A 26,228-nucleotide genomic window follows, 5' to 3' on the forward strand; every position below is an offset into this window, starting at 1 on the left:
AAGAATAATATACAGAAGAATGGAAAAGAAAATTGTGGATGCGCTAGATGATGATCAGTTTGGCTTTAGGGCCGTTCGCCACAAATGCAAGCTAAGTAAGTTTATGAAACGGAATTTGGATTCCATCCGGACGTGGCGATTTATTTGTTTTCAACTCTTTCAGTTGTTTCTCTAAGCCACGGATGCTTAATACTCTGTCGTTCAAAAGGTACTCTGTGCGATTGTCAAACGACTAAATGTTTGTACGATTCTCTTACGTGTACGACTTCTTAAATGAGGAATTTAAAACGTCTGCCGGCCGTGGTGGCCAAGCGGTTAAAGGCGCTACAGTCTGGCACCGCGCGACCGCTACGGTCGCAGGTTCGAATCCTGCCTCGGGCATGGATGTGTGTGATGTCCTTAGGTTAGTTAGGTTTAAGTAGTTCTAAGTTCTAGGGGACTGATGACCTTAGGAGTTAAGTCCCATAGTGCTCAGAGCCATTTGAACCATTTTGAAAACGTCTGCTTTCGTTTTGGTATCTTTAACTGCTACACCATACTCGCCGATGCGTTACTAGACGGAAGCATCAGACCTGCTTAGTGGTTTTTCATAGGACCAGAGTTTACTATGGTTCTTGGCCAGACGGTGGTAGTGGTTGTATGCTTCGCGCATACATATGTTCACAGACGAGTGAATATCTACCAACTTTTCCTGTCGTCATTTGCACGGTGTCTTTAGGTCCGGAAGTGCAACAGCTTTGATTCCTGAGCAATTTCCGAATTTCGTTGTAATCCACCGTGGGTCCTTTCTGTTCTTAAGCCACTTATTAGGCACGTAACTGTCACGAGCACGATTATCTTTGCTCATAATTCCTCTATTTTCATTATACTGGAACTAGGTGACTACAATTTTGTCCATGTGAGATGCTAACAACTACGTCTCAGCCTTTTGCAGCAGAAACACTCTCCTAGGATTCATGACTGATTTATTAAATTTCGTAACGATAATCGCTATGGTGACCTCATGATCATTAATCCGGGTGTTTATACTGACATCATCGGTAAGGTCCGGCCTGATTGTAGTTACAATATCTGAGATATTTCCATTGTGTGTGGGCTGCTGAACTAGCTGCTCAAGACAGTTTTCGGAAAACGTGTTCAAAAATATTTCGCAAGACACTGTCCCCCCCCCCCCCCCCTCTTGCAGTGAATCAGCAGACGTCCCAGTCTACACTCGGTAGTTTAAAAGTCGTCTCCAACCAGCACAGTGTGATGTGGCTACTTACCGTAGACTTTCTTTGAATGACTTTAGAACTGTCACAACGGAATCTGGTGACCGGTAAAATCATACAACTGACTTTCTTTCACCTAGACCTGTTATACGCGACCAGATAACCTCATTGTCACTCTCAATATCAGCTACAATAGCGACATTATTTTTGTCAACCGTAATGACTACTTCTCCTCCTATGGCGTCTAATCTGTCCCTCCGCTAAAGGGTCGATGACTCGCTCAATATCTGTGAGTTTTCTGTTTCGGGTTTTAGCCACCTCTCGGTCCCAAGAATAATTTCATCGTGAGAAATTTCCTGTTGGGCAGTATAATCGGGAACTTTGTTACGAACAGCTTAACAATTTACTGCTAACATTTTTACAATCGAATTAACTTTACTCTGAATGCGATCTGACTTCCCTTTCTGCAATCGCTCGTGGCAACCTATTTGTACGTTCACTATGCTCTGTTCGTCCTATTTGGTACGTGTCCCCCACAGTTGAGCGATTTTGCAGGCTGATACGATATTTCTTCGGTGCTTGTAGTGCAAAAATTTACATTTTTGAACATTTAAAGGAAGTTGCCAATCTTAATGCCACTTTTAAATCTTCTCAATGCCTGACTAAAGATTCGTGCAGATTGTTTCAGTCTCTTATTCATTACAGATAAAGTCTGGCGTAACAGTTAATGTTGTCTACCAGGTCATTAATATTCCAATAACTGCCCCTCCCTCAACACAACACCCCCCCCTCCCACACACACACACACACACATCATAATATTCTCTTATCAGCTAAAGGCGAAAAGCATGGTGGAAGACGACTGTCTGTTTATACTGACATTGTCAATTCGTGAGGTTTACGGGGTGATTCGCTTAAGACGCAATGCACCTTTACTCTCCAGAAGAGTTCATAACGCCTAAATCGTATTTCAGACAGTTACAGAACCAGAAGGTCCTGTTATCGTGATGCACTCTCTTATCACCCAAGACATTGAAGCAATCATTGTATTCTAAAATTTAACGGAATTATTTTGAATGGAATTCGGAAGCTCATGAAAAGATGCGTACAGTGATTAAACGCTTATTAAAGGATGCTTCGAAACTTTTCGAAAAAGCGTTAAAATTGGGAGGTCCGATGGGCGAAGCTCTCTACTGCAGTACGAACACCGCTAAGTGTATATCGCAGGTAACTATCTATTGTACTACAGCGGAATTTCGAAAGGTGAGTCCTCTACTAGATTGTTAACCGTAGTAACGTAAACAGACATAACAAGTCTTTCTGGGTAGTAACCACCCCTTTTGAATTCCGTGAGTTCGCCAGATGTGGAATGTAAACGTATAGTCCTGCATAACAGAAAATTTCAGAATTAGATAGCGCTCCATCTCCATCCCGAAAAAGCGTAATTACAAAGTTCCAAGAAGCGACTTTGCCTCCCACGTTGAAACACAAAACACTGAATCAAAAATTTCTCTGACGATTGGGTAGCTTGTAGTGCTGCAGTAGAATGTATTGCTGCGTATCCGCCCGATTTGAGTCCTTTTCTGCTAACATTCGCTGTGTTTGGAACACTCAAAGATAAACGCACCATACGATACATACCAGCTGTAACGAAACATGCCCTGCTATGTTTCACACAATCTCATTTGTTCATCTATCGCTGTTGTATCAAGTCGTGTTCAGAGCAAATACGCCATATTCTGGTAATCTCGACTCCTTTTCGTGATACTCCTTTTTAGCAGTTTCTGAAATTCAATTAAGAATTCTAGCAGTCTTATCTCTTAATTGTAGCCCACTTCGTAGATACTTTTGCTGGAAGTTGCAGTGCCAACTTCCCAAAAATCGTCGTATTACTGCATTATACTTAAAATGAGCTTTCGAATTCTGTCAAAAAAGATTCTATTAAATGAAATACTTCCTGTAGCATACCAGCTGATACAAGAGATAAAAATATTTGCCTTTAACGTAGACATAGTCCTTAATATTTTGGGTTGGTAGTGAGTTCAGTGATTAATCGCTATTGGTGTAATGAAACGTAATGAGTCTTTCACCAGCTTCTCCTCTTTCTGTGTATCGCTATTTCCTTTGTGTTGCGCTGGAGATAGCGTCACTGTGCATGAAAATATTCATGTATTTACCCATATCTTATATAGTAGCTGAGGCCCCAGTGCTGCCGTGGTATTTATATATTTCAAGCTTGTATCTTCTATTAGTCCAGCTCCTCCCCCCTCTCTCTCTAGCCACCTCTTCCTCCTCCCCTCTCTTTCTCTCTCTATCGCTCTCCGCTGTTTCTATCTCCCTCCTCCTCCCTTCCCTCTTATTATCCATAATCTTATCCTCCCTTCTTTGTCCATCAACTCCTCCCAATTCCTCCGTCCCTCACTCCTTTTCATGCGTATCCCTATCTTAGGAGGCTAGTGGTTCATACAAAACTCCATCCGAAAGGGCCTTGGAAGGCCCAACGGTAACGACCGGCCGCCGTGTCATCCTCAGCCCATAGGTGTCTCTGAATGCTGACATGGAGGGGCAGTTTACGAGACCGGAGCCGCCACTTCTCAATCAACTAGCTCCTCAGTTTGCCTCACAAGGGCTGAGTGCAACCTTCTTGCCAACAGCGTTCGACACACTGGATGGTCACCCATCCAAGCGGTAGCCCAGCCCGACAGCGCTTAACTTCGGTGATCTGACGGGAACCGGAGTTACCGGTGCAGCAAGGCCTTTGGCCCGTTAGTGGTTCATACAACCACTGTATTTCTCTCCAGACAGTAAGCAATATGTACACCAAGTTTGTTTGGAATCGGTCCAGAGGGAGATGTAGAAGACTCATATACACACACAATATATATATATATATATATATATATATATATATATATATATATATATATATATATATATATATATATTGTGTGTGTGTATGACGCATGCCTCTCAAATTAGGAACGGATCTGTACAAATAACATAATTGTAAGAATGTGAGGAATAGTAGTCAGTCAGTTCTCCGAAAAAAGTCTCAAAAGTCAAAAAGAGTATTTGTTTCAAACGTTAAACAAATTAGTAAGCTACGTAAGAAGTAGGGCCAAGAGTTAGGCAAGACTTTTAGCTTTTGCTGTAATGAATTATGTAGATTATTAATAAGTAAAATGAGTTCTTGTAGCCAAATAACAAACGAGTAGCATGCATGTCTGTTGAAATTACGTTTTTAAATATTAATTCTGACTCTTCTGGGCGAAAAGAAGTCTAGTATCTCTCCAAAAAACAAAATTTTCAGATATAGGTTTTAATATATTATGGTATTATCATTTGCATTTAGGAAGATACAGGTCTTACTTTGGCTTTTATTTACATTTACAATAATCTAAACTACAAAAAACATTATTTTCCAAATAATTATACACACAAAAAAGAAACAGGTTTTTAATTACACATATCATTTACTGAATATTAAAGTCACTTATATTTATAACGTAACGTCTTTGGTTTTCTCCTGTGCGAAACTTTAGCAGTATTTGAGCGACCAGTTCTCCACTGGAAGAATTTCTTTTGTGTACATTTTCGTTTATGTAACTGTATAAAATCTCTATTACGTCTATTTCAGTAGTGGTTTTAATCTTCTTTGCGTTTCATTTCAGTTATTAACGAATGATTGTGACATAATTTCTTCTGTACTTACTGCGGTTGTTCAAACATTATGAAATGCGAACCGAATAACTCTCAGTTGCTTTAGGTAAGAAGTTGCTGGCGAAGGGCAGAACTGTAAATGAAACGTTGTATTCCTTGAAAGAGTACAGAGACATTGCTGAAGCCTAGCATTATGCTGTATATTCTCAAGTTCATAGTCACAGTACTTAGTGAACTAAATACATTCTGAGAGAGTTTTGAGGGTAGCACAAAACAGCAGTAACTGGGAAGTACGTATGCGGAGTATCCAGGACAATAAGGAAAGTCTCTCCCGTGTCAGGAGACTTGGCTTGCTTAATCAAACGTTTCCTTTTAAGTGCTTCTTTTATGAAAACATGCATAATGCATTTTAACCATAAAAATTTAGGTATATATTTGATCAAAGAAACACACAAAAATCTGTATTTTTACATGTTTCAGATGTACATTTTTGATTGGAGAGCTAGGAACATTTTTACGGTTACGCTCAAAACTTGGTGACTGTAATAGAAATAAATGCCACATTAGATCAGTCAAGCCATTCATCTGTCGACTTACAAAAGTAATTATACTCTGTGTCATGAACAAAAAGTAACAACAAGTACGCAACAACATTTTCTTACAAAAACAACTGTGTTATTTGTAACAACTGCAAAGAAGTAACATTCATGTTGAACACATTTGTACAAAAACACAAAGGAAACACATTTTATTGAAGTCTTTCACTGCTACAATTATTAAATACACATGGACGCAGGGCATTTAAAACTAGGGTGACTTTGGGTATGGCGCTCATTTACAAGTGCAAACCTTTAACGAAACCCGCATGCCGACTTCTCTTCTCTCACCAGTCTGCAAATCGTACGTTCTCTTTCGTAGAAAATATATTCTGTTTACAGTCAAAATTTTATTTACACTTACAAAACATTCAATACATTTCATTATAAATGTACTGGCAAACACAGTTTGTACAAAAGGTACCTTTATTGCACTGTGCTACATGCATTATAAAATAAGGACTGTCATGTATGGGATCCTGACTTCGTACCACTATGTAAAAAAAGATTTCCCTTTGCTCGTTAGTGTCTGAAAATTGTACCCTGTGTGACACTGTTACGTCCTTTTTTTGCAAATTTATTTCGAGAACAAAACGGTCTGTTCCGAAGAGAATCAAAGATGATCATCGTTGTCCCATAGTGGAGAATCCATGCTTATTTTAACACTTTTCCTATGTTTACATTCACATCAAGTCTGTTATCGTATATGTCAGATTCAACACTTCAAAGACTCTAGCACATTTAGCTTGTTCTACACATGAACAAGCATTTTACCAAAGATTCATGTTAATGTCAAAGATTATTTACAGGGTAAAAAACACAGTTCAGTATTTAGATGTTAATACGTACCCAGGCTATCACAGATGTGATTAATACCTAGGTACCATTTCTATATTACACACTCATTTACACACAGGTGAGAGTAACGATTTCCTTCGTATTTTACATTTGTGATTAATAGAAAAGTCTACAGTGACAGAAAAGTTCATCCCATATAGGGGAAGGACACACTCTTACGCACAACACTATTTTCATAGCAAGAAATTCATCTTTGGCGTCAATGTATAATATGAGTTGAAAGCATAGTAGTTTAAATGTTGGCCACTGAGAAGAAAAAAATCTGTGATCATCATCTTGATACTGGCTACTCGCAAGAAATTTTCAAAAAATCAAGTAGAGTAATAATACAATCTCCAGTTATAGAACAGATATTATTTCTCCGTTGCTGTCTCTGGTTGACGACTGCTGATAAAATCTTTTTCCTGGACACCGCGTTCACTAAAAGCACTATCTCCAAAATATCAATGCTTGTTGCATACGTAAAATTGTACCCCACACTATATTAAATCAGTTACACACTATGCAGAATTTTGTTGATGATAAATGAATGAAAGTAAGAACAAAATAAGTCGACGGGTATGTCATGTGATTGAACAAACAAAATTATGGAAAAATGAATCCAGTGTTAGCTCCTAATATTGGACTGTATTTAACGAAGATACAGGGAACGCAGACGTTTCATTACCCATCTCACTACAGAGAACTGGACGCTAATTCGTCTTAAGAAGCGAGTGGAATGCTAAATTTGCACTTTAATGGGTTAGTAATAGCAAAATTATTTCAGCACAACAAAAACGAAACTATAATGTTGCCTATTAATTTAGTTGGTAGCTGTCTGGAGTAATGACTGAAAACTATGGAAACTGATATTATAACTATAACGGAAACGCAAGTTCTAACAACCTTCCACATGTAATAATTTCCCTGAAATTAGGCGAGGAAAATTGACCTTCTTCGTAATGTTAATTGGTAAGTGTTTCATACAAATAACGAACGCGAAAGAATTAATGTGGTAGTGCGGTGCGACGCAACCAGTTTCTTATAAGCAGTTCCTGACATATACGCCTTTTACACAGCAAAATGAGACAGCATTGGTGGAGACTCTACAACATTAATCCGTCGTATATGTGGTGAGATAATGTTGTATAATGAGTTGGCGCGAATGAATGCTATTTACAGCTATTGCCCTCTCATTCAAATAGAAAATAATACTTCAATGCTGCACTTAAGACCCACTCAAACGAAAGAATGATAGTTAAGCAATATTTCGGATATGTCGTGTAGATACTAATGAGGTTCTTGGTAAATGTCAGCGATGATGAATCGGGGTTTTACCAACGACTGTAGGAATCCGAAAAGTTGTGTTGACATGGTAGTTGTCCAGCGATGGAAATAATGGAGCTAATATTGTTTGGCAATACTTACATATTTCACAGCTCCATCTCAGACAGAACAAAAGAGCAATCTCCAGTTCACATACAACCTTCCTGTTGTCTGTTACTGAAATCAGCAACTACGTGGCAGCACAGAGATGGAACAATGTTACGTATTTTACCACTACTGAGTAACAGATGAAACTCATGAACACAGTCAACAAAAACTTTATAAGTGTCAAAGAGTTTCTTCTCAGTTTTTTTTCCAGATTTTTCTTACTATTGTCTCTCCGAGGCGCGTAATGTTTCCTGTTGATTGAAAACTGTTTCAGATTGAAATCTATTACTGACGTTATAGAGATGAGGAGGTTTATTTTTGCAGGTAGGTGAAGGGTAGCGCAACAATGCCAAACACAATGGAACGAATAGAAGCCGGTGGTGCCTCATTTTTTTTTTTTTTTTTTTTTTTTTTTTGCAAAGAAATATAGGTGTTAGGGTCTCTTTCTAGATTTATCCATTACAGCAAAGTAAATGAAAAGAAACATTTTCCTTATTCATAAATGTGAGTGGAACAACAGCATACTGTGAGAATAACAGGAGATATAATAAACTGTATAAAATTATCTGATCCACAATATTAAAGTGGTGAAGAAAGTTTGCTCTTTAAGTGCGCATTACTGTTGACAGAAAATGCAAGTAGAACAGAAATGAGGTGGACTATCAGATAATTAGTGGATAACTCGAAGACGGGGTTCTCAGGATATGAAGAATGTTTGATATTATGACAGTGTAGACCCAATTGGAAGCGTCAGCGGAAGAAATTAATAGCCCTGAATTTAGTAAGAAATGTTAAGCTCAAGTTATCTGTTGTGATTCGAATGTATAACATGTCAGTAGCAAGTAATATGAAATGTAAGGCTAGAGAGTACTGTACAATATATAAACCGTTTTGCTTTATCGCACTCTGAATTTAACGTATAATATCACAAAATACGCTCTTATTGGTTGTCAGTCTCTTCCACCGACCGCCTCAGATTTCTCATCATTCTCACTAATGCAGTGTATTCGAAGTGAGAGGAAACGTAACACCATACCTAGATGTAAGACGACTGTGCAACAACAATCGACCAGTCGAAGGCGGTGAATAAAGGACAAGTGAGATGTATCATCAGGACACGACTCTTCGGGCTGTTGATGGTGAATTTCGATAAGTGAATTATATGGAACGATCTCTTTACTCCAACAGAGGAAAACTCTGTGGTGACAACCGAGGGCAAATGAAAGTTAACGCCATGGCAGTCATTCGGGCGTACTGCACGACTAGGGAGGTGGAGGACGCTTGAGAGAAACTGTGTGATAACTTTATGTCGCCTCCAGCTGCTCCCCTGTCAGTGTCAGAGACGGTCATCACAGCTGTGCTGCGCCGGAAGGGGTGTATCTGCGGTGAGTGATCACAGGGCGACGTTGTCCCCCTTGCAAAAGTCGACAGCGTCGTCGAAGCGCCAGCGCAGTTCGCCGGCCACGGGTACGCTGGAGCGACGTCTCGCCGCCGCTGCCGCCGCCGCCGACGCCGCCCTCGGCTGCTGACGTCACATGTCGGACCCGTCCGCGCCGTCGCCCACGTAACCCTCGTCAGGAGACTCTGTGAGACATTGGGCGGCGGTCGCTGCCCTCTGCAGGGGCGGCTTGGCCCCGGCGCCGCCCCCGGTGTTGGTGGAAGCGTCGCCCACGGCGGTGGACGACGAAGTAGCCACCGGGGGCGGCACCGCGACGCCCGCCTCGTCGGGGACGGAAGGAGACACCGTCGGCGACAGAGTCGCGCCGTTGGGCAGCTCGCCGTTTGTCTGCGAGCCGACGCAGTGCGTCGTTTCGCCTTTGTAGGGCGCCGGCGGCGAGGGCAGGTACGGAGCGTCCTGGTACGATCTACGAGCACCAGGAACAAGTGTGTTACATGACTGCGCCGAACAATAAAAAACTATGCTGCAGTGCAATTATGGTGGCCACGCTTCTTCCGTAGCATGCTGCTATTGACAATTCGCGTAACTACCCGGATATAAAATGAACATCAACAGAAGCGAAACGAGGATAATGGAATGTAGTCGAATTAAGTCGGGTGATGCACAGGGATTTATATTAGGAAATAAGGCACTTAAAGTAGTAAAGGAGTTTTGCTATTTGAGGAGCAAAATAACTGATGATGGGCGAAGTAGAGAGGATATAAAACGTAGACTGGCAATGGCAAGGAAAGCGTTTCTGAAGAAGAGAAATTTGTTAACATCGAGTATAGATATAAGTGTCAGGAAGTCGTTTCTGAAAGTAGTTGTATGGAGTGTAGCCATGTATGGAAGTGAAACAAGGAGGATAAATAGTTTAGACAAGAAGAGAATAGAAGCTTTCGAAATGTGGTGTTTCAGAAGAATGCTAACGATTAGATGGGTAGATCACATAACTAATGAAGAGGTATTGAATAGGATTAGGGAGAAGAGAAGTTTGTGGCACAGCTTGACTAGAAGAAGGGATCGGTTGGTAGAACATGATCTGAGGCATCAAGGGATCACCAATTTAGTATTGGAGGCCAGTGTAGAGGGTAAGAATCGAAGAAGGAGACCAAGAGATGAATACACCAAGCAGTTTCAGAAGGATGTAGAAACTGGGAGATGAAGAAGCTAGCACAGGATAGAGTGGCATGGAGACCTGCATCAAACCAATCTCAGGACTGAAGACCACAACAACAACCAGTAACTTCACAACCTCGGCTTTAAAGTCTAGTGACTTTTCTGTATCGGGTACATTATATGAGATTAGTCTTGCTTTTAGGGTACTAATTTTAAATAGGTTCCTTAATACGTATCTATTCCGGGGACCCTTAATTTGATTGGTACGCTTAAATTTCTACGCAAGGCATAAGAAATATAAGTGATGCATTTTGACTAGATGGTCAGTATGCTATAAGAACTTAGTTATTTAACATTTGACGTCTCACTTTTATACCCACAACGCCGTTTCTTAGGGGTAAAGCACTATTTTAAAGTTTTGCCTGAAATGTACTGTTACATTATTATCCTATTATTTAGTACTGACATTTCACTTAACTTAATTTTTTGAGACGTAAGACTATCGAGTTCCACAATGTGATAAAAGCCATATGTATGTACAATAATATACAAACCGTGTCAATATATGGCCTTTCTGTGAAAATGGAGCTTTGTTACCAATTACTCAAATACATGTACTTCTAATATGTATACGTTACCTCCAATTGATGTCCGATTGTGTACAGTGGTTTTATACCTGACTGTGTGGTTTATTTGATTTTCATATACGTGTTTTAAACCTGCCTTTGTGATTTTGTTCATGATGAACTTTCGTGTCTTGCATATTCTATTTTGCTTTCTCTTATTTGCGACTTTATGTAATGGTTTGCATATGACTGTTTAGTTTACTACTATTTAGTGTCTGGCTTCATGTAATTGTTTCCTACCTTTATGTCTGGTTTTCTTAAAGTTGAAGTTAATCATCTATCTCTTTAATAATGTTGGAGTTCCATATCTCCCAGTATGGTATTAAGTTGTTTGTAAAAATATTTGTCTATGGATCTATTTGTTGGTGTTTTTACTTTTTTTCCTATTACTAGCGTCTTAGAGGGGTTGAAAATTTGTTTCATTGGGTTTCCGAGTATGGCGCTGGCATGATGAGGTATAGGCGTCTTTCTTCTTCCACTACAAATTGTAGCTTAAATATCTTCATGTAAAGATTTTTGCTTGTATTTGATATATGTATCATGTAAGGTTTGTTACCACACGTGATAAACTGAAAAAGAGAGAAAAAATGTGAAATAAATCTGCTGCTACACGGGGCACTTCCGATAAGCGCTCCTTGTCCCTCTCTTCCTAATACCTTCCGCAAACACGATGTCTCATTTGGGTGCAAAAGTTCAGCCCTGCACTCCTTTACAATATGTGTTTAACTAGAATGAACAGTCATGTGGCCGTCGAAATGCATGGTATTCCATAGATTAGTGGTATATACTAATTATCATCAGTTTTCTTTGTACTGTGACACTACTTTGTGGTGTACAGAGCACTTACTATTTGATTTCTCCTTTTCTAGAACGCGCGCTCGCGCGCGCGCATGTGTGTGTGTGTGTGTGTGTGTGTGTGTGTGTGTGTGTGTGTGTGTGCGTGGGCGTGTGCTTGGGGGCGAGCGCGCGAGTTTGTTGTGCTCTAAACTGTGTGTGTATCTGTGCTTACAAAGTCCTAAAAAGTTTAAATATTGTCTGGCCAAATACGCAATTTTTCAAAAGCAGCGTACAGCGCAATAAATATATTTTAGATGTAAGTAACCCAAAACTAATTCAATTCTTATCTTAGGAAATTGTTTACGGTATTGTAAAACACTGTTTGGTCTATTTACAAGAAAACGGTAATTTTTCTTACACCGTTTTCTGTTATATATGCGAATTAACCTGTTGGCTGGAACTAGTAGTGGCACTGTTCATCGATGATAAATAGCATTTTAGTAGTAGCTTTAATAGTAGCTTTATTGTAAGAATCAACCAGCATTTTCAAACAGCCACGGTCTCACCATGTTAATTGTCGACAACTTGCAAAAGTATGATTTGAATAGCCAAACAAGCGAAAAACTGGAAAACCATTATGCTGAATATCTTCCACTGCATTACACAGTGAAGTGACAAAAGTCATGGGATACGTCTTGAAATAGTGTCGGACCTCCTTTTGGCAGTCGTAGTGCACCAACTCGATGTGGCATGGACTCACTTTGTTAGAAGTCCCTTGCAGAAATACTGAGAATGCTGGCTCTATAGCCATTCATAATCGCGTATGTGTTCCAATGTAGCATTTTGCGCACAACCTTACCTCTCGATTACGTCCCATAAACGTTCAATAGGATTCATGTCAGACGTCTGGTTGGTGAAATTATTCGCACGAACTGTTCAAACCAATTGCGAACAACTGTGGCCTGGTGACACATTTGGAAACAAGAAGTCCATGAATGGCTTCAAAAAAGTCAATTATCGGTTCAGTTTAACTAGAGGATCAAGTCCATCCCATGTAAGCACATCCCACACCATTACGGAGCCATCACCAGCTTGCAGAGTGCCTTGTTGACAACTTGGGGCCATGACTGTGGGGTCTGCGCCACACTCGAACCCTACCATCAGCTCTTATCACATGAAATCGGTACTCATTTTACCAGGACACGGTGTTCCAGTCGTCTAGGGTGCAACCTACATTGTCACAAGCCCAGGAGAGACGCTGCAGCCTATGTCGTGCTGTTAGCAAAGGCACTCACGTCGGCGGTCAGCTGCCACAATCAATTAACGCCAAAATTCACAGCACTGTCCCAACGGATACGTGCGTCGTCCCACATTGCTGTCCGCGGTTATTTCATTTACTGTTGCTTGTCTTTCAGCTCTGACAACTCTACGAAGACGCATCTGTTCTCGGTCGTTAAGTGAAGGCCGTCGGCCACTGTGCTGTCCGCGGTGAGGGGTAATGCTGAAACTCGTGTATGGCAGAAGTGTTGCCAGTGCAGGATTTTGTGCACGAACTGACCTCTCGACTATCTCCCATAGCTGTTCGATGGGATCCATATCAGGCGGTCTGGGTGGTCAAATTATTCGCTGCGCAATGGCGGATTTCCCAAACGATTCTCGAAATGGCGTATCCCAAGCGTTTACCTTCAATTACCATTCCGCGTCCAAAGTCTATTAATTCCTAAAGCTTTGAACAAGGCTGCGTGGTCAGCGACCATGTACAAAGTAAAATTAAAGCAAATAGCAGTGGTCGGTGGTAAAAAAGGAGCCCTTTGACCAAGGTTTCGGCACTGCTATAAGTGCCTTCACCAGAAGTGTAACACTCAAACGGACATGTCACGTATAAAACTATATATGAAGCGATAAAGCTTTAGTCACAAAAATTTTAAAGCAGAATACAAAGAAGGAAAGCCACTATGGGCTGCTCACACGCGTCGAGTTACGGTAGCGTCAGACACTGATGCCTGTTTGAGTGTTTTACTTCTGATGAAGGCACTCACAGCGGTGCCGAAACCTAGGTGGAAAGACCCTTTTTTGCGACCGAGGACTGCTATTACTTTAATTTTATTCTCTAAATTCCCATTGTGCGGTCATAATCACATCAGATACCTTTTCGCACGCATCAACTGCGTATAAATGACAGTTACGCCAGTGCATTGTGCGTTTATACACTACTGGCCATTAAAATTGCCACACCAAGAAGAAATGCAGATGATAAACGGGTATTTATTGGACAAATATATTATAGTAGAACTGTCATGTGATTTCATTTTCACGCAATTTGGGTGCATAGATCCTGCGAAATCAGGACCCAGAACAACCACCACAGCTACAGCTCCCAATGCTGCTTCAACACGATACCACAGTTGATCAAGAGTAGTGACTGGCGTATTGTGAGGAGCCAGTTGCTCGGCCATCATTGACCAGACTTTTTCAGTTGGTGGGAGATCTGGAGAATGTCCTGGCCAGGGCAGCATTCAAACATTTTCTGCATCCAGAAAGGCCCGTACAGGGCCTACAACATGCGGTCGTGCATTATCCCGCTGAAATGTAGGGTTTCGCAGGGATCAAATGAAGGGTGGAGCCACGGGTCGTAACACATCTGAAATGTAACATCCACTGTTCAAAGCGCCGTCGATGCGAACAAGAGGTGACCGAGACGTGTAACCAATGGCACCCCATACCATCACGCCGGGTGATACGCCAGTATGGCGATGAGGAATACACACTTCCAATGTGCGTTCACCGCGATGTCGCCAAACACGGATGCGACCATCATGATGCTGTAAACACAACCTGGATTCATCTGAAAAAAATACGTTTTGCCATTCGTGCACCCAGCTTCGTCGTTGAGTACACCATCGCAAGCGCGCCTGTCTGTGATGCAGCGTCAAGGTTAACCGCAGCCATGGTCTCCGAGATGATAGACCATGCTGCTGCGAACTTCGTCGAACTGTTCGTGCAGATCGTTGTCTTGCAAACGTCCCCATCTGTTGACTCAGGGATCCAGACGTGGCTGCACGATCCGTTACAGCCATGCGGATAAGATGCCTGTCATCTCGACTGCTAGTGATACGAGGCCGTTGGGATCCAGCACGGCGTTCCGTATTACCCTCCTGAACCCACCGATTCCATGAATGCTAACATTCATTGGATCTCGACCAACGCGAGCAGCAATGTCGCGATACGATAAACCGCAATCGCGATAGGCTACAATCCGACCTTTATCAAAGTCGGAATCGTGATGGTACGCATTTCTCCTCCTTACACGAGGTATCACAACAACGTTTCACCAGGCAACCCCGGTAAACTGTTGTTTGTTTATGAGAAATCGGTTGGAAACTTTCCTCATGTCAGAATGTTGTAGGTGTCGCCACCGGCGCCAACCTTGTGTGAATGCTCTGAAAAGTTAGTCATTTGCATATCACAACATCCTCTTCCTGTCGGTTAAATGTCGCGTCTGTAGCACGTCATCTTCGTGGTGTAGCAATTTTAATGGCCAGTAGTGTACCTTATGCACGCGATACCACCGCCATGTGTATATGTGCACATTGTTATTCCATGACTTTTGTGACCTCGCTGTAATGAGCACGGTTATCTGGGCGGGTTGTAAGAGGATTAAACTATTGATTCGGAACATATAGCGGTGCTATTTATCCCTCACAAATAACACTATAAACGGTGGCTGATTGCTGTTTTCATTTTATTTTAAGAAGTATTCTATATTTTTACAAAGCCACGGTATTACCATGTTCATTTTCGACGAAGCATCACTTGTAAAAGTATCGTTCGAAGAGCCAAACAAGCATAAAAGCGGGGAACTCTTGGGCTGAAGTTTGAAACGTGACCTTAGAAAAATTTATGAATGATTGTGCTGGTAAACCCCTTACGTTATTTGATTTTCAAACAGCTGAGCAAAACTGAACGTACTCAGACATTTCTGTCTTTACTTATTCTCATAATCACTAAACTGACACACAATATTTTTAGCGCAACGCAATCTGACTTTTAATAATCCTTACAAAAGAATGGCCCTGACTAACAATAACCTATACCTTTCATGAATCACTTACCTCACAAAAATCTTCATTACACGAACTACTACAATACAGAGCTGCCAGCTAAATAAAAGATTCTAACTACTGAAGGCACTAACTAGTGGTAGGCATAGTTAGCAAATGAAAGATTATGATAGAGAACAAACAATGTATTTACCTTAATAGTGTTCAAAAGTCATAATATATGACATCCAGTCTTACAAATTTACTCTCTCTGATGGACACACGTCCAGATCATCCACTCTCGAAACTCCGACATCTCTCTCCCCACATCCAGCACTGCTAGCGGCTCACCTCCAACTGTGCAGCGATACGCGCTGTTAACAGCCAACTGCCCAACACTACAATAGCAAATTCCAACAATGCAAACCAGCCACAGACTTCACACAGTACAGCCAGTGATTTTCATACAGAGCGCTACGTCGCGTTACCAACATAAAAACCTGTTTTTATGTTGGTAACGCCACGATCAGAGTAAGTAAAGAGAGAAATGTCTGAGTACGTTCAGTTCAGCTCAGCTGTTTCAAAATCAAATAACGTAAGGGATTTACCAGCACAATCATTCATAATTTTTTCTAAGGTGACGTTTCATATGGCGACCCTGCCAGTTGTTGCACTGGACTGCAGGTGGCAGGCAGAGGAGCGGCAGTGAGTGTGTGGGGAGTAGTAATCAGACCTACCCTGCGGTGTCCTGCGCGGGCCCGGGGAAGGGCGGCAATGTGGGTGCCGGCGCCGGGTAGCCCTCCAGCGTGTAGCGGACGTCGGGCGGGCTGTAGTGCAGGTCGTAGGCGGTGCGCGCCAGGAACTCCGCCTCGCGAGAGAACCGCGCCGACGGCGTCGCCGCCCCCACCGACCTGCGCACACAGAGGACAACGCCGACACTGGTTACACACTGCCTACCTCAAGCTGCTCCACAGGCCTTGGTTCATGCACGGTGGAGTGTGACAAACTTTTCGGTAAATTTAGTTGTTGGAGAGCTGGACGGCGTATGCTGAGTTTGTGTTATATTGAAGTACTGGTAATGCCTCAAATGAACTTGCTCATAGCAGTGAATGAAACTACATAACTGTGATGCTTAGCCGGCCGGAGTGGCCGAGCGGTTGTAGGCACTTCAGTCTGGAACCGCGCGACCACTACGGTCGCAGGTTCGAATCCTGACTCGGGCATGGGTATGTGTTGTCCTAAGGGTAGCTAGGTTTGATTAGTTCTAAGTTCTAGGGGACTGATGACCTCAGATGTTGAGTCCCATAGTGCTCAGAGCCATTTGAACCATTTGAGTCCCATAGTGCTGGATAATGGAATGTAGTCATATTAAATCGGGTGATGCTGAGGGAATTAGATTAGGAAATGAGACACTTAAAGAAGTAATGGAGTTTTGCTATTTAGGGAGTAAAATAACTGATGATGGTCGAAGTAGAGAGGATATAAAATGTAGATTGGCAATGGCAAGGAAATCGTTTCTGAAGAAGAGAAATTTGTTAACATCGAGTATAGATTTAAGTGTCAGGAAGTCGTTTCTGAAAGTATTTGTATGGAGTGTAACCATGTATGGAAGTGAAACATGGACGATAACTAGTATGGACAAGAAGAGAATAGAAGCTTTCGAAATGTGGTGCTACAGAAGAATGCTGAAGATAAGGTGGATAGATCACGTATCTAATGAGGAGGTATTGAATAGGATTGGGGAGAAGAGAAGTTTGTGGCACAACTTGACTAGAAGAAGGGATCGGTTGGTAGGACATGTTTTGAGGCATCAAGGGATCACAAATTTAGCATTGGAGGGCAGCGTGGAGGGTAAAAATCGTAGAGGGAGACCAAGAGATCAATACACTAAGCAGATTCAGAAGGATGTAGGTTGCAGTAGGTACTGGGAGATGAAGAAGCTTGCACAGGATAGAGTAGCATGGAGAGCTGCATCAAACCAGTCTCAGGACTGAAGACCACAACAACAACAACAACAGTGCTCAGAGCCATCACAGCTCCTGTCACCGAGTGAGACCTGAGGAGACCAGCGTTGTATACACTATCTAATAAAAAGTATGTGGACACCTTTAGGTGAAACAAGCGCTGTATCGTTTGTGAGATACATAGGCGAGCGGGTGGTCCGCGACTTCCACGGTTCACTGCTAGTTACACCACGTCACTTTAACGCGTCTCCGCGTAGCGTACAAGTATTGCACCGTAATTAAGTAGAAAATTAATGTAATAACGTTTTAAATGACAAGTCTTAAAGTAATCAATCAATAGTTTTCATAATAACACCATTTTAGTAAAATAACGCTATATCATAAGCTAGAAAGCCAGAATTTGGACATAATGAGAAAATGCATATCAAAAATAGATAGTGCAAGTTTCAACAGGATAGAATAAAAGTTATAGTCGGAATCCACGTTTTTAAGAAAAATGGAAGGCGCTAAATATTAGACTTAGATATGTAAAAATTTTTATGATGCTTCAGTTGAACCTGAAAATAATAACCTAGAGAACTCCTAAAGCTACCTCTTATAGTTATCGAGTAATTTAATGAAAACCAAATTTGTAACTAAAACATACAAATTCGCAGTAGATTAAGTAACTGTAATTTTAATGCTAGAAAATTTTGGCTACAGTACACGAGAAAACGTATTAAGTAATAAACCTATAACAAAGTTTAGGACCGAAATATTTGTAATAGCCAACGCAAGGTCTTTTGAAGTTATAGTTCAGAGGTAAACACCTACTGTTAGTTCCACTCTAAAAATTCTAGAAGGCAAAGTTTTTATGCAAGCGAAGTGAAACTTATTCTGTAACTTCAACCAACGTACCACAAGGCATGTAAAAACTAAGAAGAATCTAAATTAATGCATAACTTTGTTATTAAAGATTATGTGTCCGAGAAAACGGCCGTTCACGGCCTGCTGCCGTGCGCATAGGGCAGGTGACAGCTGTTGCTCCCTTGGCCGTCCGCTGCGGAACGTATACAAATACAGCCCGAGAGGCAGGAAAACGGTTCACTTCGCATCCAGCCACTGTAAGATCCGCGTCTGTTAAACTCCGGATTGCACTGTGCCTCGGATGACGTCACAGACGGACTGTGACAAAACGCGTATTTTCTGTGGTAACTGATAGAGAACTCGCGAAGACAGTACACCGTACTGGATCGCTTAGATTTTCCCTAAAGTACTGATAAGTGATAACTGTTAGTGTGCCGTCCGTGATACTTATAAATCCGTGTATCAAGTGGTGACTATTACTTCCACTCTTGTGGCGAGCATTTAATTAGTAGCCAGGGCGAAAGTCAATTTGGTAGGAACTTACCATAGAGCAGGGGCGGGCAGGAATTCTGCACGTGTGCGGTGCACATGCACGGGTGCAGTTGACAGGTATTCTGCGTGCACACAGGGGCAAGCTGGCCACCCGCTTCTCTCCCCTCCCCACCATACCGTCTCTCCGCTTCTTCCTCTGTAATGCGTTTTGTTTCCTGGCCTGCTTTATTGAATGAAGGAATAAGGTTAGTAGGAGTACTTGAAAGTAATTATCGTTTGAAAGAGTACCTATTACCTACGATACGTTTTATTTAATTATCACAGGTGGAGTTTACAATACCTTTAATGTCTGGAACAAAATTTCCACATACAGACAAACGCAAACAGTTACGTAAATTTTCATTACTGATATTTGCTGTTAACCGAGACTTATTAATTTTCATAACAGAGAAAAATCTCTCACAAACGTATGTCGAGCCAAACATTGACATTATCTTCGCGGCTTCACGATGGAGACGAGGAAACTTGGTGTGGAAAGTCGTGATAAAAATCTATCACACGTCTTGCCAAAAGGAACCTGTCTCTCAGACGAGAATTACGCTGTAGACCTATTAATTTCATTTGCAAACTGGGATGAATATCACCTACAGAAACAGCAGATTGTCTCGAGAACTATTCAAAACCTTGGGATAAGTAAGATATATCCCCAAATCGCTTGAGAAATTCCTCTTTTATTGCACTAAGAACGGCAACATACTGAAATTTATTATAATGGTGTTCAATATTAAACTTCCGCTGACCAGCGAGAATACTTTCACATATTATACATTTCCAATTTTCACGTTTTTACACAGAGAAAAAATGATTCTCCCATTCCTTTTTAAAAGATAGCAAATCTCCAATTCTCCGTTTCCTTGTTTCACTCTGCATTTTCCGGTTACTGAAATTCACTACGTAGTGGTCGCTTCGCTTCAAAGTCCGCAGCTTAGCCTGGAACTACACTGCGGCAAACTGCTGGCTGTCGCCATTGCCCCGTTCGACGAGTGCACGCGAGCAGCACATGTGCAGCGCTGTGTGCTCATGAGCCGCGTGCAACGTTTGCCCGCCCCTGCCATAGAGGTTGCCTGTGAACTGATAACAGTGCTGTTTAGAATAGAGAGATTTACTGTTAATTGAACATAGTGACTTTCAAATTGTTGTGCGTGATGTGCTTTACTAAATAAATGTAGGAACCAGAATTTTATACATTGATTTATAATCATAGTCGTGATCCCTCTGGAAACTATGGTCAGTATGTTCTCCATCGCTTTCTTTCTGACCACAAAACCAGTTGCCAGGCTCGTGTGAGAAAGACGGCGAACTACCTAAACAACTAACAACAACTAAAGAACAAAATTATATTTTACCCGCCGCCCCACAACCTGTTAATGGACATTACTATGGGGGTGTGTGCATCCTTCACCATTATGACGGCTTCAACTCTATTGGGGATACTTTCTGTGAGGTGTCTGAATGTCCGTGGAGCAATGACAGCCCAGTCTTCCTCAAGAGCCGACACCAGATGTGGTTGTGATATTGGACAATGGCGTCTTGAGTGAAGTCGACGTTCTAACTCGTTCCAGAGGTGTTCCACTGGTTTCAGGGCGAGATGCTAGGCAGGAACAACCATTCTAGAAATGTTATTGTCCACAAAAGAATACCTCAGAGATGATGCTTTCTGACTTGTTGCATTCTCATGCTGATACAGTTATTTATTTATTTATTTCATTAACAGTACAGAGTAACCCACCGCCTTGAAATGTAAGGAGGGTCGGATGCTTCTGAATCTAATAGCAAAGACTTCTCATTGTTACAGTCTTATTGGTATACTGTTGTAACGAAATGGGAACGCTCAATCAAGTGCTTGTAAGCCTCGTCACCGTCAAACAGTTAAATATCAGCATGTGAGTGCGCTAGAATGCAGCAGAGCAAGTGGCCTAAGGTAAAAGAATTTGACGTAAAGTGATACTGTGGTTTGTACAGGGCACGCTGCTGCGGCAGTGTTGCGCTTGTGGAACCGCTTCATAAAAGAGGGTCGTCCACAGCGACAACAAAGTGACCGCACAATGTGGCCACACAGCGAGATGTTGTTCGCTTGGCAGTAATAGACACTACAGCTTCACCTACAGGGTTAGCTCGATATAGCAGCATTGGAACAGTCGTGGACATGATTGTGTCGACGTTTTAACGCCTTCTCCTGAGGGTTGGACTGGTGCGACGTATGGCATTGCGTCGGCTTCATCTAGCCAGCTACATTGGGCACCGGTATGTCGAGTGGCCAAATGTAATGTGTATTCGGATGAGGTCCGCTTCAACTTGCTTTTCACTGTTTGCCGCCTACGTGTTAGAATTCAATCGGGCACATTGCTTTACTGAGCTGGATAGCAGGAAAACGCCACGTATTATGATTTGGGATGATGATATTGGTCATAGGTGAGGGCGCTCAACATCACTATCACCAGCGTCCTGACGAAAAGGCAGCATGCCACTCTCATGGATGGGGATGATGGCTCTCCCCACATGCGGAGCAGTTTAAAATGCATTAAAGTCTTCCTCCATTCACCACCTATTTAGGGATCAGGCCTGACAGCTCACAAAATGTCGCCACTCTTGCAGCACTAGAATCAGATCGGCGAGGATGGTGACCAGATATCCCTCAAGACTGGGGGTCTGCTCTGATATTAGTACGTAAGACATGGGTTGCCAAAATATGCTGAACTGATAGTAGCACACCATAAGCCTCACACAGTTTTCGATCCTCCTGCCAGAGGAGGAAGCCACGTGTTAAAGTTATATCCAATGCGCAGCCTGGTAAGCTGACCCACCTTCCAGCGGTGAAGCTGACATTAAGTCCGCCAAGCCTGTGTGGCTGATTTGGACGACCGCAGTTTGTTTTCTGTCACCTTCAGCCATTCAGTGTCCCTCTGACACGTGATGCGCCTGTCAGAAAATAATATGACGGTGTTCAACGGGATAGGACATTGACGGCAACACCATCCTGACATCCACCCTTGGGCGCTTTGTGGCCATGTCGTTTGCCTGTATCCCGCTGTGGCCAGGTAGCCAGCAAAAGATCATATCTTGCCACGGTGTTGGAGCCGCTGTAAGGAGTCATGGATGAGCTGAATCGGCTGATCTACTGGATACATTTGGTTAAGTGCCTACGGTGCACTGAGCGAGTCGGAACAGACAAGAAACCTTGTAAGGTGATGTCTGTGAATCCTCTCCATTGCCATCATAATGCCATATAGTTCCGCATCATAATTTGTAAATGGTTACGGAAGACGTACTTTGAAAACCCTAGCAGGGAAAACAGTGGAACAACTGACGACATTCTCCTGCTGGGATCCATCTGCAGAAACAACGATAAAATTGTGGTACGTACTTATAATGGAAGAAAATAAAGTTGTAGAAACGTAATATGGGGTACAAGATAAATTGTACTGTGTGAAGCTTAAAATCACTTTGCGCTTCTGAAGACAACAAAGCATCAACGCCTTGCATCCACGGCTGTGTATTCGGACGTCTGATAAGATCCAGACGGGATGGGACATCTGTGGCTAGGCCGGCCGGTGTGGCTGAGCGGTTCTAGGCACTACAGTCTGGAACCGCGCGACCGCTCCAGTCACAGCTTCGAATCCTGCCTCGAGCATGGATGTGTGCGGTGTCCTTCGGTTAGTTAGGTTTAAGTAGTTCTAAGTTCTAGGGGACTGATGACCTCAGCAGTTAAGTCCCATAGTGCTCAGAGCCATTTGAACCATCTGTGGCTATAATACGCTACTCGTATCTCGCCAGCTCTGTACTGAGAGCAATCTGAATAGCATTAGCTATCAGTGAGGTTTTGGAACCGAGAAATCGAGTCCCCATGCGAGCAGCCCTACATGCCATATTTCAGCGGGACAATGCCCGTCCCTAAGTGATGAAGAATATGTAAGACTTCTTCGATGAACGACACGTACCACTTCTTCCCTGACCAGCACGTTCGCCTGATATGTCAGCCATCGAACATGTCTGGGACTTCTTATACGTAACGAGGCCAGGGTCATCAGTTACATTTGCTGGTCTTATTCACATACATATGGTTTCAGCGTTACCATCTTCAGGCTCCTCTACGACTCTGATACCGGGAACCACCACCAAACTTTTTGCAGAAGGTCCAAAGAAAGCAGCGTTTGCAAAACTACAGATCACCCCGGGTAACAACTGGCCTCAGACTCAAAGAGGGATCTGAAGATGTACTGTAACACCGAAACCAGTACCATATGAACAAAACTAGTACATACAGCTGATGGTGTTAGTCTTATTACACGTAAGACACAATAACAGCAATAATTGTCCAACAGCCACCAGAGGAAGGATGTACGGAGACTGTCTGTCTGTAGCCACAACCGATAGTTTGTGGATGCATCTACAAATCACGTGGAAGTCTGTTTACGAACGGTGCATCACTAATAGGTAGACTGTCTCAAGGGGAAAGTTTGTCGATGTAATTTATTACTGCTACGCCAGAAAAGTCGTCCGACCTTAGATAAGCGAGAAAAGCCATGGCTGTTTGATAGCTACACATGATTTCAACAAGAATTTAGAGGATTCAGTCCTCATCAGCCATCTACAGATGATAATTAGGAAGACGTAGTTTATTTCAAAATACGTTCGAGAAGGGCGGAGTCTTATTTCATGTAGTTTACCTCTAGCAGCTACTTTAGGACACTGATATACACTGCTGAGTTCGTAGTCTCACACACTGAGAAGACCACATCGTCAGTGTTTTTTCTTCAGTGTTTGAGACTGAACTACAACTTCCTTTCGTTGATCTGAAGATGGTCTATAACGGCGGAAAAAGATAATTTCTTGTTCAAATCCTATCGAATTGCGTCGGAAAATACACCGGTACTAAGAAATCATTTCAGCGGTAACTGACGTCTTCATTACGACTGATTTTTTTCCCCTAAACTACTGTATATGTTTCACGTATTCCTACCATGTGCAATATGCTACCTACTTGAGAGTTTTATCACTCCATCTTCACATATCCGTTTGGTTATCTAGTCAATTAAGTACGGATTTCAGGTAGCAAAAGAGTAACTTTCTCAGAGAATGTATACTGTGGAACCTTACAACAGATGTACTGACTGACAAGAACGATACTGACTGCAAAGAATTACATTTATGTCTAGGCGGAGATAGTTCATAACAGATGTACTCACTGGAAAGAACGACATTTATGTCTAGGTGCAGACAGTTTATTTTCGATAACAGGTTAATTATCCGTCACATTGATATTTATTTCTAACAGATTTCGTCGGAAACAAACGTGATTGTACTTAACAATAACAATGTATTCATATATATTGGCGATCACCTGTCTTAAAAACTGTCTCTTGAGTCACATGCCTCGCAACTCCGTTAGTTTGTCGGACATACATAAGTATCCCGACATCAGTATTTCTGTTGTCGTCTAGCACATCATAACTTCCTTGTGTATGGTGTATGATTTGATCGCTGAATTCCATAGCTGACTGAACGGATTGTAAAAAAGATATCTGAAGATGGAGCTTTAACACTCTGAAGTCCATAACATACTGCAGACCTAAAAAGCAAATATGAAGCCCGCTGACTGGAATACGTCATACATATTTTATTAGTAAACAGAGCTGGAAGCTCAAGAACTACATTTGGACGGCAATGGGTTACTTAAAACTACTACTCAGTCGGAAGTTGCAATGACACTGATTCATGCGAGTTTCGTCAGAAACAGAGTTTTCTACTTATTAGTTACCGTCTCTTTTAGTTTGATCATAGTATCGGCTACAGACTACCTTGAGATCGCCAATAATAATCGAGGCTTCGCATCGAATATTACATGTAGTTCACTAGTAACCGAAGTAGGGAATTATTTTTCATATTTCTTTAATAAAACGTGTAGTGTGGCAACAAAATATCACCTTCACTGTATGTGGTTGGTTAACCATTTCCGCGACTGTTAATTGCCGCCTGTTGCAACATTCAGTACATCACGACATGCAGTATGAAATAGTCAACGTTAGGTTATCGTAACTATGCTTTCTGGAGCGGCAGAATTACATTCCATAAAGTTAAGTAGTAGTAGCAGCCTTTGGACCCAATTTTCCAAACCACAGTCATCATACACGAATCTGCTACTATCCATATTCTTTTCGTGTATCTGCATCAAGCCTCGGTCTCGATTTCAGTGCAACTAAGTTTCATGCCTTTTACAGAGGTGATGTTGGAATGAAATCAAGTCCCCTTGGCCTGTAACTATCACTAGAAAGGCGCCTTTTAAAACAAATTGACAAGAAAAAAGTTTAAAGAATGAGGATCCTAGGGTTAAAGCAAAATGCAATAAATTGCTACTGAGACGGGTAAACCTCACATACTATACTAGGAGTCAGTGCGGGACTCATTGCCCTCTATCTTGAGGTGTGTAATAAATTGCAAAAGAATGGAAACCGCCCAAAAAATCATTTAGAACAATGCCAATACCCTGTTAATTATAACGTATAAGATGGTCCTTTCATTTCAACAGGTTTTGAAACTATGCGAGTAGGTCACGCCGGCCGCGGTGGTCTCGCGGTTCTGGGCGCGCAGTCCGGAACCGTGGGACTGCTACGGTCGCAGGTTCGAATCCTGCCTCGGGCATGGATGTGTGTGATGTCCTTAGGTTAGTTAGGTTTAAGTAGTTCTAAGTTCTAGGGGACTGATAACCACAGCAGTTGAGTCCCATAGTGCTCAGAGCCATTTGATTAGGTGACCCCTTTATATTGTTAGTTATACTCCAATGCGGACAGCAGCATTCAATCATAAGATATAAACGTTTATTATGGAAAGTGTTCCTCAGTAATCTACGAAGGGAGGAGTTCAAAAACATTTGACTGTCTGCAGTTAATTGCGCTCTGTAAGGCGATGCTTTTGGACACTGGCAATGACTACGCACCACGCTCAGTACTCGCTATTGCAGTCTCGGTCATCCGGTTAAAGTGAGAAAGTTTAGTGTAACCGCAGCAATATGTACATTTTCCAAATGTTCTGGTTCCTCGGCGCTGTATCCAACTGCAATCGTCTCTAACAAACTGTGTTACTTGGCACTGACCCTTGACATTTCATCCGAACTACAGTGAACGTGAAACA

The 26,228-nt window shown here is 42.2% G+C and overlaps 1 protein-coding gene across 2 annotated transcripts in view; it reads right to left on the minus strand.

The window, feature by feature from the left end:
- Positions 1-4,568: 4,568 nt before the first annotated feature.
- Positions 4,569-26,228, minus strand: part of LOC126194873 (uncharacterized) — an 81,739-nt gene continuing 60,079 nt past the window's right edge. For both annotated transcript variants that reach the window (XM_049933219.1, XM_049933218.1), the window contains exons 4-5: positions 16,476-16,649; positions 4,569-9,603 (exon numbers count right to left, since the gene is read on the minus strand). In XM_049933219.1, the coding sequence (XP_049789176.1) occupies positions 9,270-9,603; positions 16,476-16,649 (508 nt within the window). In that variant the 3' untranslated portion in view covers positions 4,569-9,269. The remainder of the gene's footprint in view (positions 9,604-16,475; positions 16,650-26,228) is intronic.

Source organism: Schistocerca nitens, chromosome 7, assembly GCF_023898315.1.
Source record: "Schistocerca nitens isolate TAMUIC-IGC-003100 chromosome 7, iqSchNite1.1, whole genome shotgun sequence".
Lineage (NCBI taxonomy): Eukaryota > Metazoa > Arthropoda > Insecta > Orthoptera > Acrididae > Schistocerca > Schistocerca nitens.